The sequence below is a fragment of the Brassica napus genome, chromosome A9 (assembly GCF_020379485.1).
Source record: "Brassica napus cultivar Da-Ae chromosome A9, Da-Ae, whole genome shotgun sequence".
Taxonomy (NCBI): Eukaryota; Viridiplantae; Streptophyta; class Magnoliopsida; order Brassicales; family Brassicaceae; genus Brassica; species Brassica napus.
This window is the reverse complement of record NC_063442.1, coordinates 12573879-12591355: the sequence shown is the minus strand read 5'-3', so window position 1 is coordinate 12591355 and position 17477 is coordinate 12573879. Positions and strand designations below refer to the sequence as shown.

Sequence of the window (17477 nt, the reverse complement as noted above, 5' to 3'; positions counted from 1 at the left end):
TCTCTAGAAGTGCATGAAGGCCATCTACAACATTCGGTTAGACAAATCTAGAATCTCCAATCTTATAGAAGCATATACTGAGGGCCATATAGGAAATAAGAATTCTTCCACTCCGTTTATAAAACACCACCGGAAACATCGATCAAACCACTCACTATTGATACGGAAACGACAAATAAAGACAAAGAGGAAGATTTCAGCTCCCCTGATTGAAAAATTCACTGGAGCTGGTTAAGAAATGGAAGGAAGTCCCAAATGGAATAACGAAGGCTGAAGAAAGATAGAAAGTGTTTGTGTCATGTCATGATATTTTAAAATAGTTTTTTTATTAAATAAGATAGCATGTTACATTTTAAAGAGAATCATACTAGTAATTATCTTGTTAGGCCAAAAAAAAAAAATCAATGTGCAAAGAAAATCCCTAATCGCCAAAAAAACAATGAAAAGAAAAGTAGATGGCAATTCTTGTCGCTTTCTCACCAACCAAGCAACTTCGAGCCAACGCACATTTCATCCGCCGGTACAGTACAGCTACATCCAAAAGTAATAAAATCAAATCACACTTACCAGTTTGCCAAGTACCAAACAATCAAGTCCTTAGCCAACTAACGTTCCACACGTGCTTTGCCGGTAGGTACTCACGTGACGGTAGCTTCTTAATAGCAATGTTCAGGCTGTGGTACGTCTATAAAATGTTTTCTTATAGCACGAAGATTTCCACCGAAGCTACATAGTAAACTCTTTCTCAAAGCATAATCCATCTTTCACACACAAAGATGGTAGCTCACAAAGAGACCGTGTGCGTAACCGGCGCATCAGGATTCATTGGTTCATGGCTCGTGATGCGGCTACTGGAACGTGGTTATTTTGTCCGTGCCACTGTTCGCGATCCTGGTACATATCTTACAAACTCGTTAATTTCTCCTGAGAGTATGTTAATAAGTAACTTACGAGTGTTCTTGGCCTGTAAAGGAAATTTGAAGAAAGTGCAACATCTTCTTGATTTGCCAAACGCGAAGACGCAACTCACTTTATGGAAAGCCGATTTATCTGACGAAGGAAGCTACGATGACGCCATAAACGGATGCGACGGCGTTTTCCACATAGCAACTCCCATGGATTTTGAATCTAAGGACCCCGAGGTGAGTTATACTATGAACCTTTTTTTATTACATATCAATCCTACAAGATTTTGTTAAATGAGTTTGTTTGAATCAGAACGAAGTGATAAAACCGACAGTGAATGGAGTGTTGGGGATAATGAAAGCATGTGATAAGGCAAAGACCGTACGAAGAATTGTGTTTACTTCGTCTGCTGGAACGGTTAATGTTGAGGAACACCAGAAAAATGTCTATGATGAAAACGATTGGAGTGATCTTGACTTTATCATGTCCAAGAAGATGACAGGATGGGTATGTATATTAAGGATCATATATAAAAAATTAACCTGAGGTTGATCTTCTTCAAAGTAATTTATGTTTTTGATAAATTGTTGGCAGATGTATTTCATGTCGAAAACGTTAGCCGAGAAAGCAGCTTGGGATTACGCGAAGGAAAAAGGAATAGATTTCATTAGTATTATCCCGACATTGGTGATCGGTCCATTTATAACAACATCTATGCCGCCTAGCCTCATTACCGCGCTCTCTCCTATCACTCGTGAGTGAGCCTACTTTCTAATCCCTCTTTTTTAATTAAGAGGTTAATTTAAAACGGTAAATGTTTTAGGTAACGAGGCACATTACTCCATCATAAGACAAGGACAGTATGTGCACTTGGACGACTTATGCAATGCTCATATATTCTTGTACGAACAAGCTGGTGCCAAGGGACGTTATGTTTGTTCCTCTCACGATGCGACGATTCTTACTATCTCCGAGTTTCTCAGGCAAAAATATCCAGAATATAACGTGCCTTCAACGTAAGATTTTTATCAATACCGGTTTAAGCTTGTTTTGCATATTCAGTTAATTTTTTTTTTCTGAATATGAACTCTTTGGAACAGGTTTGAAGGAGTGGATGAGAATCTAAAGAGCATTATGTTCAGTTCCAAGAAGCTGATTGATATGGGATTTAACTTCAAGTATAGTCTCGAGGATATGTTGGTGGAATCGATTGAGACATGTCGTCAAAAGGGTTTTCTCCCTGTCACTTTACCGGAACATTTGAAATCTGAGGACAAAGTTCCGGGCAGTGATGACAATAAGGAGATTAAAAACGGATCTGCAGGTTTAACTGATGGTATGGTAGCTTGTAAGAAGACCGAACCAGGGATGGCCGGCGAGAAAGCCGATAGTCACATGTCGGCACAGCAGATCTGTGCTTAGAAATTAAACCCGTATCTAATATGGATCTATTGTCTTATGAATGTGTGATTTGTTTTTTTTTTGTTCTTTTTAAGTTTGTATGAAAGTGTTGTGGACTTATTTATGGTATCTGATAGTATCATGCGTGAGTGTGTAACATTATGAATTAATATTATTAAATTAAACCGTAATACGTATGGCAGTGTAATATTATGAATCCGAATACATATGGATGCATGATACAGTCTTACGGAAGTACAGGGTGTAATCAGGTTATATAACGAAAAAATTATACCTGAACAAGAAAACAAACATGAGGTTCTATGGACCAGACACGACCATTTATAACTTTTACTTGGAAGCTACAGTGTTCTCGGAAATTGGAATATTTTGTTTTACAAGCAATATATGGGAGTTTATATTTCATTAAGGATTTACGGTCACGTGGAATTCAATGTGATATGCTATGGAATATATATTTGGAGCGGAGAAAGAATCAATTAATCATGTCTTATTTGAACTCAAACCAGTGATTCAAACTTTGACTACATCTAAGATTTCTTGTAAGAGTGTTCCACTGTATTTACTCTTCTCGGATATTGATTACATATTCAGGAAGCTTCCAAAGGAATATGACTTCAACTATTTTCCGTGTATAATACGGTACTAGGTAATAACCCGCGCCTTGCGCGGAATGTGATTATTAGTTTCGTTATTTTTAATAAAAACACATTAAATCTGTTTAATCTGGATATTGGTTCAGTTTTAACTTATTTTTTGGTTTATTCTGTTAGAATGTTTGATTTTTTTAGTTTTTTTTGGTAAAAACCAAAAACTATTATTATTTTTTTATTTTTATGTTATAAATTTTAGATAATCGTCATGTCGAATCAATAGTTTCATATTATAGTTTGTAAACGGATAATAGTTCAAGAAAAAGAAAAGAAAATTATTAAGACTAATCATTTCACTACAATTTGGTCGGTAGTGAAAGAAGCATTAAGAAAAAATATATTTCAACTTCCAGAAAAAAAATAGATACTTCAGTAGTGGTAAACACTTATAAAGTGCTCACCTCAAGGTGCACATGTATGTGTATGTAAAAGTATATAAAAATAAATGACAAATATATAAAGATATTGTTAATTAATATTAATGACATTTTTGTTCTAAATAATACATGAAAGATAAAATTAAAATTAATTAAAAATTAAAAGGCCTTGACATTAGTGAATTTTTTTATATAGAAAACTCAACTGTATCCATAAATAGTTGTGGGCACAGATCGAATATCCGAGTATTTGGAGGCATTCATGTCGATTCAATCTTTAGCCACTTGGATAGTCGGTGACTATGATATTCGAAATGATTTAGAATTTTAAAGAATATCCGATTTGATCCGTAAATAAAATTTAAAAAATAATTGAAAATTTAATAATAACGTTTTATTACAAAAATAAAATATTATTTACTTTTTAAATTTTAATACCTAATATAATAAATTTAATTTATAAAAATTTTGTAAAACTTATATAAACTATAATATATATATAACATATATATATATATAATTCTGTACATATATGTATATATATGCATATAATAGATCGAATTTGATAATCGCTCCTAAAAATATTGGTATTTGTGATTTGCTTTTCTTTAATTGTAGTAGTTGATTTGCTTCGTAAAGTTAGGGATATCCATATTTTTTGGTTCAATTCAAAAAGGATAACGAATTGAATCAAAACTTATAAATATTTTGCCCAACTTTATCGGTAAACAATAAAAATAATATATATATAGTTTAGCTTTTGATTCGTTATTTGTTTTGATTCGAACCGAAAAATCCAAAGTTTTATTGGAACCATGCATGAGTTTTATATTAAAAAAAAATACAAAGTATATAGTGTGAACATATTTATGAATATAGTGTGAACACATTTATGAATATAGTGTGAACACGTTAACATATTTATTATCAAATCATTGTGAGGGTGCCACGTGTCTATTATAGTGTGAATGCATTTATTACAATGCTTCTCCTTTAATATATAAGTGATACTTGGAAGAACATAAATGATAAGAGTTTATAAAAACAAAAATGGAAATTCACAAGAAATTTTTCGTATAGCGTAAATAGAGGGAGCCTTGTGGGTTGAGGCACGACTTAAAAATTTACCAATTCCAGAAAAAAGTAAGATATCCCACCAAACAAATGTATGGTAGATATGCGATGGTGTTATGTGGATATATCTTAGAAAATACAAGATATTTTTACAAGTCAAAAATGGTTTTCTAGCATATGGGAGTATTTTACTCAACTGAAAATACCGTGGGAGCCATGAATAAAACTTATCATTTTTACATATAGAATGTGAATGTTTGATTTGGGTTACGAAGTGCATAAGAACCATTTAGTTCTTATAAGTGGTGCTCATAACAGATTATTCTCAAATGATAAATATTTATATATATATCGATGGAATGTCCGACTTTCACTATTCATATAGATGAATTTCAAACGATATAATAAGTATTTTTCTAACTTTACAATCTAATATATTCCAAATGCAAGTACACATTAGCAGACAAACTTACACCAAGTTCTCAAAGTTTTTTTCTTATATGGTTTATGTTGCTTTAGTTCCACTATTTTGGCTTTCAATCCGTGTCTACTTTAGTTTTAGTATAGTTATTGTTGGTAAAACAAAAGAATCATGAAATAATATTGGCCATAGGTGTTTTTACTATTGAAAATCTAAAATTTAAGATATATATTTAACGTAGTATTGTTAAACCAAAATTTAACTAACTAATTAATAATTTTTTATTTTGAATATATATATAAATATATATGTTTTGTTAACAGCTACTCAAACAAAAACTAAAATGGTTTAAACGTATATAAAGATATAGTACAAAACTACAAAATTGACAAAAACCAAAGAAGAGTACAAAACATTACATTATCAACTTGTCCACGTGCGTGTTCAGCGTAGATCGAAAATAAAATCTGATTATTATGTTGGTATAAACAGTATCTTCACTAATTTAAAATAATATACTACAAACATTACATTTGCTTATGTTAAATTTTCGTACACTTCATAGCTTATATAAAATCTTATGGGTTAATTTGCTGAATAACCAAAATGGAAATGTAAATTAAGTAGATATCACTGATTTTGATATAATTAATAAACTAATATTTAGCATGTTTTTTTTTCCGGTTATGCTCTTCCAATTGCAAATGGTCAGTTAAAGTGAGAAAGTAAATGACATGGTCGGTTGTAAAACTCCACTATTAATTATTACACCATGTAATACCACTAACATCACACATTTTTTATCACATAAATATGCATCCGAGTTTTTATACCATATCGTCGAAATAGTATAGGACTCCAAATCCACTCATAACTCCTAAATATTAAAGCTTACTCAAAATCCCAACCCTCAGCCTTTAAATACTAAACCTTAAACCATAATCCTAAACCCAAATATAAATATATACACCCAAATCAAGGAAGTATAAACCCTAATATAAATCTTAATGTAAAGCTAAACCATACTAATCAAAGAAGTATAAACCCAAATAGAATGTATACTATATGGTTTAGTATACCCAAACCTCTACTTAACAAATCAAAAATCCTAGGCAGGAAAACCCAATTACAATCTATAAATTGTTTTCTAATATTAAACACTTGACAACACATTTACTTGGTTAGCAAATTGCATATATCTTCTATTCCATATCTTTATATATAAAGTATGGTTTGGTCTCTCCTGCTGAAGCCACGTCAGCGCCACGTCATAAAGTCGGCTTCCGTACAGTTGACATGTGTCCCGTTCTGCAAAGTGCACCGTTTCATTTAATCAAGTTTAAATTGTTTTGGGCTTTTGATTGCACACATTTCTTTAATAAAGCTTGGTAAAGCCCATTCCAAATAAGAGAAACTAGGCATATGGAAACACGTCGTTTTCTATTTCATCATTCTTCGCCGTCGCGATATCGACTCCAACTCTGGGGGTTTGATTCATCTTCTTCTTCCTATCCAAAATTTTACCAGTTTCACATTCATCTTCTTAAATTCTCCATTGATTCAATCACCCATGATCTATATTTATTGTCTGCTTCGTTCTTCCAAGGCGGTGGAGATCTCAGTATAAAAGGTTAACATCACTACTCTCGAAGTTTATCTTACCAATCTATTCAAACCGATAAATCCATTTATGGGAGGTGAGGAATGTTAGGCGGGTGATGAATCCTATTATTATTTATTATTATACACTCTTCTTCTCCATAGATTCCTGCGAAGATCAAAGAGTCATGGCAACCTCCCAGCTATAGATGTCCGATCTGAAGCCGGGCCTTTGTTCTCAGATCTTGGTCATCATCGCCTCCTCCGTTTCTGGGAAGCTCTGAAGAAAGGTGGTGACACATCATCATTTTTATTAGAAGCTTTTTTTATTAGTTGTTTGTTGGCTTCATATGACACATCATTTTCTTTTTGGACGATAGCTGGATTTGCTATGAAGAAACAGATGTTGGATGATAGAAGGTTCCCAAATTTGCATCTCAACTTGCAGTGCAGGTAAAGCTATATATATATATCATCAAGCCTTAAGCTTATAGAACACTCTCCGCATTCTCTCATTGTCTTTGTATTAACTTTTTTGTTTCATGAACCTACTCTTGAGTTTGAACATTTACATGAATCTCAGGTGATTCCACATGCAGAACAAGTATTTCCAAGAGTGAAAGAAAAATGTTCCACGAAGCATTGGTTTCTTACAGAAAATATCAATTGTTTGGAGGAGTTGATTGGTCGGTTAAGACATTTACACGAGAATGTAGGTATCATTGCGAACCATGTTACTGCAATCCAAGCTGGTTTGGATAGTTGGCAAGCTAAGCAAATTAATAGAAATCTCTTTTACCTCTATCAATCATCACCGGAGGTTATATAAAACTCGCCAAAGTTCTCAGAACTATGTTTTATTCATCACACAGAACACTAACTAAACTTTTTTTGTTTCTGTACCAGTTTTTAGATGAACGTTGGAGGAGTTCCTTGGACAGGGCAAAACAAACCTGAGCTAGGTGATGTATTTAGAAACTTTATGTACATATGTCTTATATTGCTGGCTGTAGTTTTTTACAGCATTATCTTCATTCTCCTTATCTAATTGGGACTAAGAGGTTTGGTTGGCTGTGAACAGGGTGTGGATAACAGTCCTGGAGATGATATGAAACATTTGCTTCTTTTGAGAGCCCTCTAGGTGAACCCAACTCAATTACCAAGCATTCCCTTACACCTGATGATAGTACGTTTGGACCAAAATAGTCGATGCAGCCAACATTAGTCACTGCACAGCAGACTTCCGCAGGTGATAATCGTGCTGATACACAAGGTTCAACAATAAGCAACCCAACCAAGAAGGCCCGTAAAGCTTAGTATTATCAGTGAATCACTAACAAGAAACCACCCACTCTTATACCATGCTTAATCCAAGGGTTTGGACACTTAGTCCACCATTATCTTTACATGTGTTTGTTGCATCCTTTGATATTTTTAAAATATAAATTATTATTAGGTTCTACAGATTCTTAGTAATGTGCACTTTTGAAAATTTCAAACTTTGTTATTTATCAATCTACCTTATATGTTCAATCTTTTTGGTTAACGTAACCACCACCGTAACCAAAACAACAACTGTGAGATAAACCCATATGTGGTGAGGTCACTGAACACTACGTGCCAATATCCCACTTAATATTTTCACTTTTCAAACCAACAACACTTTTTGTATACTTTCTCAGAAAAATTAGCGTTGGTATATGATTATACAACATTTAAGTATTAGAAACACACAGCATTACTCTCTCTTCCTTCGCTCACTGCAACGCTTCTCGAAAACATTCCACACCTTATCTCACATCTTCTACAACTTACTCTTCCTCCAAGACATCTCAAATTAAAGAAATTTGAAAAGATGTTCATATAGCATGTGACAACACATCCCAAAATATACAAAATAGTTCTATGGAACATATTTTCACAAAATGAGAACCTGAATAACTCCCTTTGTAAAATCAGCTAGACCAAATCTCACCAAAACACAAACATAAAATTACCATTAATCAACTAAAGTTAATGACCGTTCACCAGGATTCTCTTTAAACATATGATTAAACATTTAACCAGTGTATTTTTCTTCGTTTTTATTTTATTTTAATTGTAACATAGATGATTTAAAATATCCCAAAACCGTTCAGTTCATATCAATGATAGTAAAACTCAGTGTATGAGAGTAATTAAGAAAATCTTTACTTAATCTAAACAAGAATTAATATTAGGAAAAAAACAATTTTGACATTGAAATAAACCCACAACAAGTACTAAAAGATCTTTGCTAATTGGCAAACAACAATTGTAGTATAAGTAACTATCTCTATACCATAATTTTGCTATGCACAAGAGAACATAAGGAATGCATAAAATTTATGGATTGCCATGAACCGCAAACCGACATTCCTGGAGCTGACAAATGCTGGAGATAACTCAAATGATGTCTCCATAATGAAAATAAATGTTATGGAACTAATATGATCTCTTATAATGCCACCAAGACAGTGTCATCTCAATAATCTATAAAATCGATGTAGTAGTTGTTATTACTACTTTCCAGTTACAATGTTTTCTTATTTTGATAGCTTTACTTTACTACCTTCTTTGCATTCAATATAACATTCTACTTTTGATAAGAAATGAAACTTCAAATAATCACCATTTACACTCAAATAGCATGTCGAAAAACTATGATTTCAACATAAAAAGTAATTACTCTTATAACATACACAAAAATATTATCCACAATCTAATCCTTCTGGACCCAAAATATTACGAACCACAAATAACTCACCGAATATAGAATCATTTTACAAACCAAACAACATAAATACCATTTGAAGTCCTCACAGCGTATCAAAGCCACAACTCTTTAATATAGAAACAACTATTGTAAACAAGCAAAATATATCTCACCTAAAAAAATTCAAAAGACAAAAATAAGTATCATACATATCTCTTACAAACGCAAACCTAAAACACAAACCACAAAGTCATACAAAAAATAATAACCTAGATCACAAAAAATATATAACCTATGAGTTTCAACCTTTAGGTATTTCTTGCAAATTATAATCAGAACAACCAGTAAAATAATACCATTAGTATAATTAAAAGTATATCAAAATTAAATATGAAATCCCGCCCGTGGGGCGGGCCGACCCTAGTATTCTAAATAGTATAGTAAACAAATGTTCCAAATAATCAGATCACTCAAAAAATGAGTTTCATATTACAATCAATCACACAAAATGACAGAAAAAACTATCAAATTTCAAAACATGACATATTATTACATTTTTAAGGAGTAGTATATAAATATGTCTCAAATAGTATTCATAAAAAGGTACACTTTAAAAATATACTATATTATTTATTTCACCAAATATAGTACGGTGAGTTCATCTTCTTCAATTCTTCTTTTTTCTTAGACATGCTGATACACATTCATTTCACTCGCCATCATTATCCTTCACCACCATGTAGAGATCGTTTTCATCTCGTTTCGTTTTCCCGACACGGCGGCGCTTTTACTGACCTGCCGTCGTTATTCTTCACCACTGGATTTGTAAAACAAAAACAGAAACGAAAACATAGTGTAAACAAAAGCATAATTGTGAGAATCAATGATTAAAAAAAAAGAGAAAAATAAATGAAAGAGTTGCTGTGTGTGCTCACTGTCTTCGCCTTCATCGTGTCTTTTCTTTATCACAATTGGTTGTCCTTCTCGTAAGAAGAAATTCAATTCAAGAAAATATGTGAGTAATGAAAGACCACGTTTTACCTTTTACAGTTACAAATTATTAAAAAAATTGTTTTTTTTGTGTAGATTTCACCGGTTGTTTACATGGATATAATGGCATTATTATATAAAAGACCCAATACATATTTGCAACTTAGGTCTTTTTGTCATATAATAAATTATAATTTATTTGAAAGTTATACAATGCAATTTTCCAAATGCATTATGCATGGAAGGATGATAGATTTCATATTTCTCTTGCTCTTTTTTTCACAAACCTATTTTGGCCTAAACATTGTCTGTTTTCCCTGCTCACAAAAAATAAACATTTCTCAATCAATTTAACTCCATTTTTGATGTTTGAATATACTATATTGTAGTGCTCGTTGTAACTTTTCCAACGAGGTGTTAATCCAACCACAACGACCATCAGTCTGGCCAAAAAAGCTACCAGAAATGTCAAAAAGTCAGTCTCTTCATTTTACAAAACAGAGTTCTAACAAAGTCATCCTTGTCAAATGTGGTTGCGTTACACTACACATGCTAAGAGAGCATTATCAATAGTCTTAGCTAAACTATTACTAAAAAATGTACATAAAGAAAAGTAATATTCTATGATCGAAACCGCAAAATAAAAGTGTAACATCTCAGTTTGTGGTACATGGAAATACACAAAAGAATTAATTTGGCTATATATGTCATTAAAATGTGCTTATCTTTTTAGACATAACATTCGTTTAAAATTCCAGAGTTAATCATGCTTGATCTGGAGTAGTGGAAGGATGGGTGACCTATCAGAAAGTGATTCGCAATATCGTGCGAGTCATGCCAAAACACGGAGAAAGATCCAGAAAATTAACCTTCCGGCTGTTGGATGGGATGGGCGTTCCACAACGTAGTACTGATTATAACATCATATATTGCTATAAAGTTCTTTTTTACAGCCCAATTGGCAAAACAAAATATGCCATTTAAGGTGGTGGCTCCAAGAATGTGCTTGAAGCAATACCGGCCCATAAGGGTTGACGGCCCAAGTGGCCGCTTAAGACATACAATTTTAGAAGACATTTTTATTAAGAATTTTTGTTAATATTTGTACGTAAAAAGAATTTACGTTTTAAAAATGATATTTGTAAGAAAAATTAACACTATTATGAAAATTTATTAATAAATGTATTGAATAAATGTATAGCAAAATAATAACATTTTTTAGATTACAAAAAATTTGGTATAAATAAATGATTTTAGTAAAATTATGATTAATATAATCAAATATTTATGATAATGTTTAATAGTATTGTTATACAATTAAATTTATAAAACTATTCACTTATCATTAATGAAATTATAAGCATGAAAAGGCTATGACAATATGATTTGCTGGTAGATTACTTCTCTTTATTTGTGTATTCCAGTATTCATATTTGATAGATCGTTTAGTATCCACTGCGATCAATCTCGCGACATGGAAACGAACAACTCAGCGACCCGCTGCGATCAACCTCGCGGCCTTCAAACAAACAACTATCAGCGACATCATGTCGCAGTCGCTGGTCGCTGACGCTGGCGACCACGAAATGAACATGGCCTATAACTCCAACAAAATTCGTCCATATGATTGAGATTGGCTTATCGCTAAACTACAGATCAACGATGAAAGTCAGTTAAACCGATAAAAGTGATTGGCATATTATTACTAAAGATTATCGATATATAGTAAAACTCTATAAATTAATATTGTTGGGAATATAATATTTTATTAATTATAGATATTAATTTATAAAAAAAAAATCATCTTTTATATTTTTTTATTTAAAGATATATGTTTTTCTAAAATAAGATTTTTTTATTTTTTTTTAGTGTACATGATTAATTAATTTTTGAAATTCAACATTTAATATTGGTTTTATTATATTATTTAGTGTATATTGAATATGTTTCATAAAATTTAAATGTGATTTTAGATACAATTTTACTAAAAATCATTAAAAATATATTAAATATTAAGAAAATATAAAAATAGTTCCATTGCGAATATAAAACAACAATATAATGGTTGGTTCGTACTTATATACAATGTTTATACACATAAATTACTAATTTATAATATTAATAAAATTATATATTATTTTATTATCTTATCGATTTGTGTCATATTTTAAACCGACATAGATCGGAACAAGAAAAGCTTTTATTAATTTATAGTGTTTTTTTTAGAAAAAGAAATATAGTGTTTATTAATTTATAGAATTTACTGTAGTAATATCTTAAAATCACAGCCCAAAACGCCAATTATAAAGCCCAATAAAAGCCTATCAAAGTGATGTAAGCCCATTAGTTCAGCTAAGATCAAAAGGAGAAAAGAGCATCCATGGCTTGAAGCAAAAGAAAAGTGTCTGAGCTGCTCTCCTCTCTATAAACCCTTTCTCCAAACTAGAGCATCAAGGAAGAAGAAGAAAGCTAAAATGTTCAGGAATCAGTACGACACAGATGTGACGACATGGAGCCCAACAGGCCGTCTCTTCCAAGTGGAGTACGCCATGGAAGCAGTCAAGCAAGGCTCCGCCGCCATCGGGCTCAGATCTCGCTCCCATGTCGTCCTCGCCTGCGTCAACAAGGCCCAATCCGAGCTCTCCTCCCACCAGAAGAAGATCTTCAAAGTCGATGACCACATAGGCGTCGCGATCGCTGGGCTCACCGCCGATGGCCGTGTCCTCTCTCGTTATATGAGATCGGAGGCTATCAACCACTCCTTCACCTATGAGTCTCCGCTCCCCGTGGGACGCCTCGTCGTTCATCTCGCTGATAAGGCCCAGGTTAACTGAGATTTGGAATCAATTGATGTTGATTTTGTTTTTTTCACGATTGATTCTTGAATCTGAGCTTAGGGTTTCGAAAATTGGGGATTAGTTTGTGATGAATTGGAATTAATGCTTGAGAGCAAGTATGGTAGTGACTTTAAGAGTTAAAACATCATTAGCAGATACTAAGTTATAGGATTTATCGAACCGGAAACTCAAAATTATGTGCATGTTGTATACAAAGGCTTTACCTTGACTGAATCATTCACTCTAGCAATAAGATTCTAGAGAGATTTGGTGTTCTTCTGATACTTTTACTTGTTTCTCTAGTCGCCATTATGAGAATTAAGTTTTGGTCTTTGTCTCACTGGTCAGTTCACCTTTGCTAGAGCCTAGATCTTGTTCTACAAATTGCCTATAGTTATAAATTACATACATTCCACTTTCTGTTTTGCGTCTAGCTTATGGTTTTTCTTGGTCTTGCTGCTCCATTTAGGAACTGAAAAAGTAAGTTTAGATCCTTAGATACTGATTTCGTTCTTGTTTCTTTTTTGTTTGTAGCTTCGTGGTTCAGTTTCGTATGTTGGTAACATGATACTATGCATATGATACCATATTTTCTGACTTGAATTGGTGATAACTCAACTTGCTTTTCATGTAGAATATCCTGCAAGTCCCTAGTAGTTCAAAGCTTTGATGCTGAAACTCCGATGAGACAGACATATAAGTTGCATATAATTGTGATATATCTCACTTTTGTTAACGTATAATACACATTTCCTGTTGTATTCCATCTTTCAATTCTTTGTTTGTGACAAGCCACTGGCAAGAACTCCCTTCTCATAAACTATATGTATTATTAAAAGGAAGGCATTGTTGCATAAGAAATTTCACTAGACAAGTCCAACTAAGTTGCATTAAATCATTTTCCTTGAGCTTTAGCAAGGTTTTTTCTTGATACTTAAGGAATAATTGTGTGTTTTGTTCTGGCTATGAACAGGTCTGTACCCAACGATCATGGAAACGTCCATATGGCGTGGGTCTTTTGGTAGGTGGACTGGATGAGTCGGGAGCCCATCTTTACTACAACTGCCCAAGCGGAAACTACTTTGAGTATCAAGCTTTCGCTATTGGGTCCCGTTCACAAGCCGCAAAGACCTATCTGGAGCGTAGGTTTGAGAGCTTTGGGGATTCTTCAAGAGAGGATCTGATAAAAGATGCTATTCTGGCTGTGAGGGAGACACTGCAAGGAGAAACACTTAAGAGTTCTCTCTGCACGGTCTCTGTTCTAGGTGTCGGTGAGCCGTTCCACTTCTTGGACCAGGAAACCATACAGAAAGTGATTGACACATTTGAGAAAGTAGCGGAGGATGAGGAAGGTGAGGCTGGTGAGGGTGATGCTGAAGCTGCTGCTGCACCAGCAGAACAGGGTGGTGGTGGTGCAGGTGACCAAGACGTGGCTCCGATGGAAATGTAAGGCGTGGGTAACGCTAGAACTGTTTTAATTGAATGTTTGTTGGATTTACTTTGGATAATTTCATATGAATCATTTGCAAATCGCTGCGTCTTTAGATTATATGCTCGCAAAACTCGTGGGGTTGAAATCATTTGGTCATTTTAATTTCATAGCTACCGTTAAAGACTCTGTTTTTCTTTCATTTGGTCATTTGATTTAAGTCTGTTCACGACTTCATATCTCATTTATACCATTTTTCTGATTTGGGGCTTGCACATTAGAACGGTGGGCAGTAGGCGTACAACAATACACGCCAAATTATGTTTTATATACTTATCACGCTCACGCCTTTTTGTAAAAGCTAGAACTGCCTTACTATAGAAAAAGACCACATGTCTTGAAAGATGGACTCACAAGAGACCTCCAAGAAGGGCCTGAGTGAAACTGTAGGAGTTAAACGTACAAACTCTGTTATGGTTGGCGCAAGTCCTTGAAGGAAGTCATAGTGGTTTCTGTAGTGTGTCCCATCATCCTTCTAGTCTTGAATTAGCGAAAGAGCAACAGGTTTTCAAATTAAGAAGAAGATGCTCGTGTAGCGGCTAGCGTGTGAACTACCTTGCAATCCTGGACTGGCTAGCTCTGTGGGGGAGCAAGGTGGAGTGTTGCTAAGAAGCCATCTTATCCTCAAAATGGAACTAGGAGGGCTCCAAACTTCGAGAACTGTTCCTAGAGAATAATTTCACTATCTTCAGACCTTTGTTTAACATTTATCGCAAATACATCTTTCTCTAAACGTACAATTAGTCTCATACTCATAACCGATAGTAATACAACTTCACATTTCTAACCTTGAGTTTCCTTATATGGTTGCCAATAATCCAAAATTCACAAGAAACACACTATAGATAGCTAATTTAAAACTCCAATAATGCTGCATATTATTATTACTTTGACGTCGTCTAGTTCAAAAGAAAAGCATAAGTGGGCCTTCTACATGGTGACAACTACGGAAAACATAGGATGATGGCAAGTATTGGCAACCATGTAACCACAGCCATTGACTTTTCCGGCTCTCTCAATCATTTGTTTAGCGACCAACCCGTCCATTATCCATCAAATGAGAATTAATCAGAGTTTTATAATTTGTATTTCACAGCTTAGTGGATCATACAAAATTATATTAAGAAAGAACAACCAATGTGTTTTGGATGTATGAAGCCAATGAGATTAAACATATAAAACAAGGTCCAATCGGTTGAAAATTATTCTCTTTTGGATGGTTTTTTTTTGCAAAGATATTATGCATTTTTTAACATGCAGAAAAAACCATATCTTTCTAAAAAATTATATGAAACTTAAGAGCAAAGCATCGCATAACTCGCAGTTTACTATTATTTCCTGGGACAAAGAAGTTTATCATTTCAACGTAAGTTAATTAATATATATGACATGTAATTTAATAAAGATGTTTCAGTTTGTTAATGAACTTTTTTCTAATGGTGTTTTGAAATATCTAAGATGCAGAAACTGCATCAAAAACCTTTGAATTTTTCGTTGCATTCAAACGTAGCATATGGGCAAAACACATGTATTATTTTGACCAAACGATCAGCATCTAATTCATTTACAGATGTTACATCCGAATGCAAAAAGCGAATAGCATCAAGTTGAGTGATCTCATTTGTCTTGTCATAGTTAGAATCCAAGGTACCAAATATCGATTTTGAAAATAATCAATTGGACCAATTACGAAAACAAAAATAATTTATTAAACCGGACCAAAATAATTCTCAAACAACAACCATCCTAACCACCATGTATATGTTAATCCAACAACTTATTGAATGATTGACTTCATGCGAGAATATTAAAACCTACAAATAAAATACAATAAAGGAACGAAGAAAGTGTTGAGAATGTTATGCAAACATGGCCAGCTCAATGTTTATATTGTAAGAAGTTGTCTCTTCTCAAACCTGTTTTTGTATTTTCTGCTTTATTATTAAGGATGAAACAAATATCCATCTTCGGTTAGAGAAAAAAAATCCGAATTGTGTTGAGAAATGAAAGGAAGGGCCTACGTAATGATCTTCTTCTTCTGGGCTCTTCTCACTATCATCACCCCAATGCTAGTTAGCTGGTCTCAGGCTCTTAAAGGTACTATTCTTAACATCAAACTTCATTTACTAGTCAAGAAAGTGAACGTTTTTGATTTTCTATAGTTGTCATTTTCCAAAGAGAAAGTATTGTAAATGCATGATCCAATTCGAAGTTTTATACTGAATTTTCAGAACATAATAAAAAGGACTCCGGTCCAAGGAGAATGATGGGATATTCAGCAGAAATGTTTTTGACAAGAGAGATTGTTGAACGCTTAGAAGAAGAAGTAGAGTTGATGATGAAGCCGTCAATGGCGCCTGCCCCTGAAGATAGCTCTGTTTTACCATCCAAGAATCAAACTTCGAAGAGGATAAACCAACAAGAAGGATCAGTCACTAAACATAAACATCCCATGAGTTTGCGATAAATTTCTTTGAATATTTTATTTTTATTTGTCTATTTCCGCGACTATATTTAACTTGTTCATAAGCACTCGGTTTGTTTTTGGATATACCAAAGTTATTTAATGCTGGTGAGGGGTGAGAGCAGTTCTTGTACATATTTGGCATTCGCTTGGAAGAACTTTCTGTTTCTACGTTCTTGGTAGAAAGATATAGAAATTATTATTGTGTTATTAATTTAGTAACGAGTTGGTGAACAAAGAAAGAAAAGAACAGGTGCTACATGAATTTTACCAAACGTCATGGATGACTTTTTAGTATGCATTTTTTAATTCAGTTATACATTTTATTCATTAAGGATATAAACGATAAATATCGCTCTAACTTTTAACGTGAAAGATCGATTCTAAAAATTTACTTCGCAAATAATAGTATAGATGCTCATTTTAAAATCAAACTATTTTTATTTTTAATCGAAAATATTAATAAGTTTATAACAAATTACAAAATTTTCAAAATCCAAAAACAAATCTG

General features: G+C 33.3%; 3 protein-coding genes and 1 long non-coding RNA gene across 7 annotated transcripts; all 4 read left to right on the top strand.

The window, feature by feature from the left end:
* The first annotated feature begins 776 nt into the window (after positions 1 to 776).
* On the top strand, positions 777 to 2328 carry LOC106447075 (dihydroflavonol-4-reductase). The gene is given in 6 exon segments (NM_001316237.1): positions 777 to 894; positions 973 to 1142; positions 1219 to 1413; positions 1501 to 1660; positions 1730 to 1922; positions 2007 to 2328. Coding segments are annotated over 6 exon segments (1158 nt in total).
* A 3935-nt stretch (positions 2329 to 6263) lies between these two features.
* LOC125577878 lies at positions 6264 to 7987 on the top strand. 4 transcript variants are annotated; one of them, XR_007316278.1, is made up of 6 exons: positions 6301 to 6483; positions 6618 to 6742; positions 6833 to 6905; positions 7036 to 7272; positions 7359 to 7414; positions 7534 to 7987. It is a non-coding gene; the product is annotated as an uncharacterized LOC125577878 (long non-coding RNA). The 4 variants fall into 4 exon arrangements; XR_007316280.1 differs by having other exon boundaries at positions 6319 to 6550; XR_007316281.1 differs by having other exon boundaries at positions 6264 to 6742.
* A 4548-nt stretch (positions 7988 to 12535) lies between these two features.
* Positions 12536 to 14543, top strand: LOC106447076 (proteasome subunit alpha type-1-A). Its single transcript, XM_013888932.3, has 2 exons — positions 12536 to 13001; positions 13987 to 14543. Exons 1-2 carry the CDS (start codon positions 12651 to 12653, stop codon positions 14461 to 14463), a joined length of 828 nt encoding a protein of 275 aa, XP_013744386.2. The 5' UTR covers positions 12536 to 12650; the 3' UTR covers positions 14464 to 14543.
* A 1423-nt stretch (positions 14544 to 15966) lies between these two features.
* Positions 15967 to 17176, top strand: BNAA09G15690D. The gene is made up of 2 exons (XM_013891756.3): positions 15967 to 16599; positions 16734 to 17176. The coding sequence occupies exons 1-2, from the start codon at positions 16506 to 16508 to the stop codon at positions 16967 to 16969; spliced, it is 330 nt and encodes a 109-aa protein (XP_013747210.1). The 5' UTR covers positions 15967 to 16505; the 3' UTR covers positions 16970 to 17176.
* Positions 17177 to 17477: the final 301 nt, after the last annotated feature.

Coding starts and splice junctions, on each gene's coding strand:
- BNAA09G15690D (XM_013891756.3), top strand. CDS start 16,506: ATGAAAGGAAGGGCCTACGTAATGATCTTCTTCTTCTGGGCTCTTCTC. Junction 16,600..16,733: donor CTGGTCTCAGGCTCTTAAAG/GTACTATTCTTA, acceptor CTGAATTTTCAG/AACATAATAAAAAGGACTCC.
- LOC106447076 (XM_013888932.3), top strand. CDS start 12,651: ATGTTCAGGAATCAGTACGACACAGATGTGACGACATGGAGCCCAACA. Junction 13,002..13,986: donor ATCTCGCTGATAAGGCCCAG/GTTAACTGAGAT, acceptor GGCTATGAACAG/GTCTGTACCCAACGATCATG.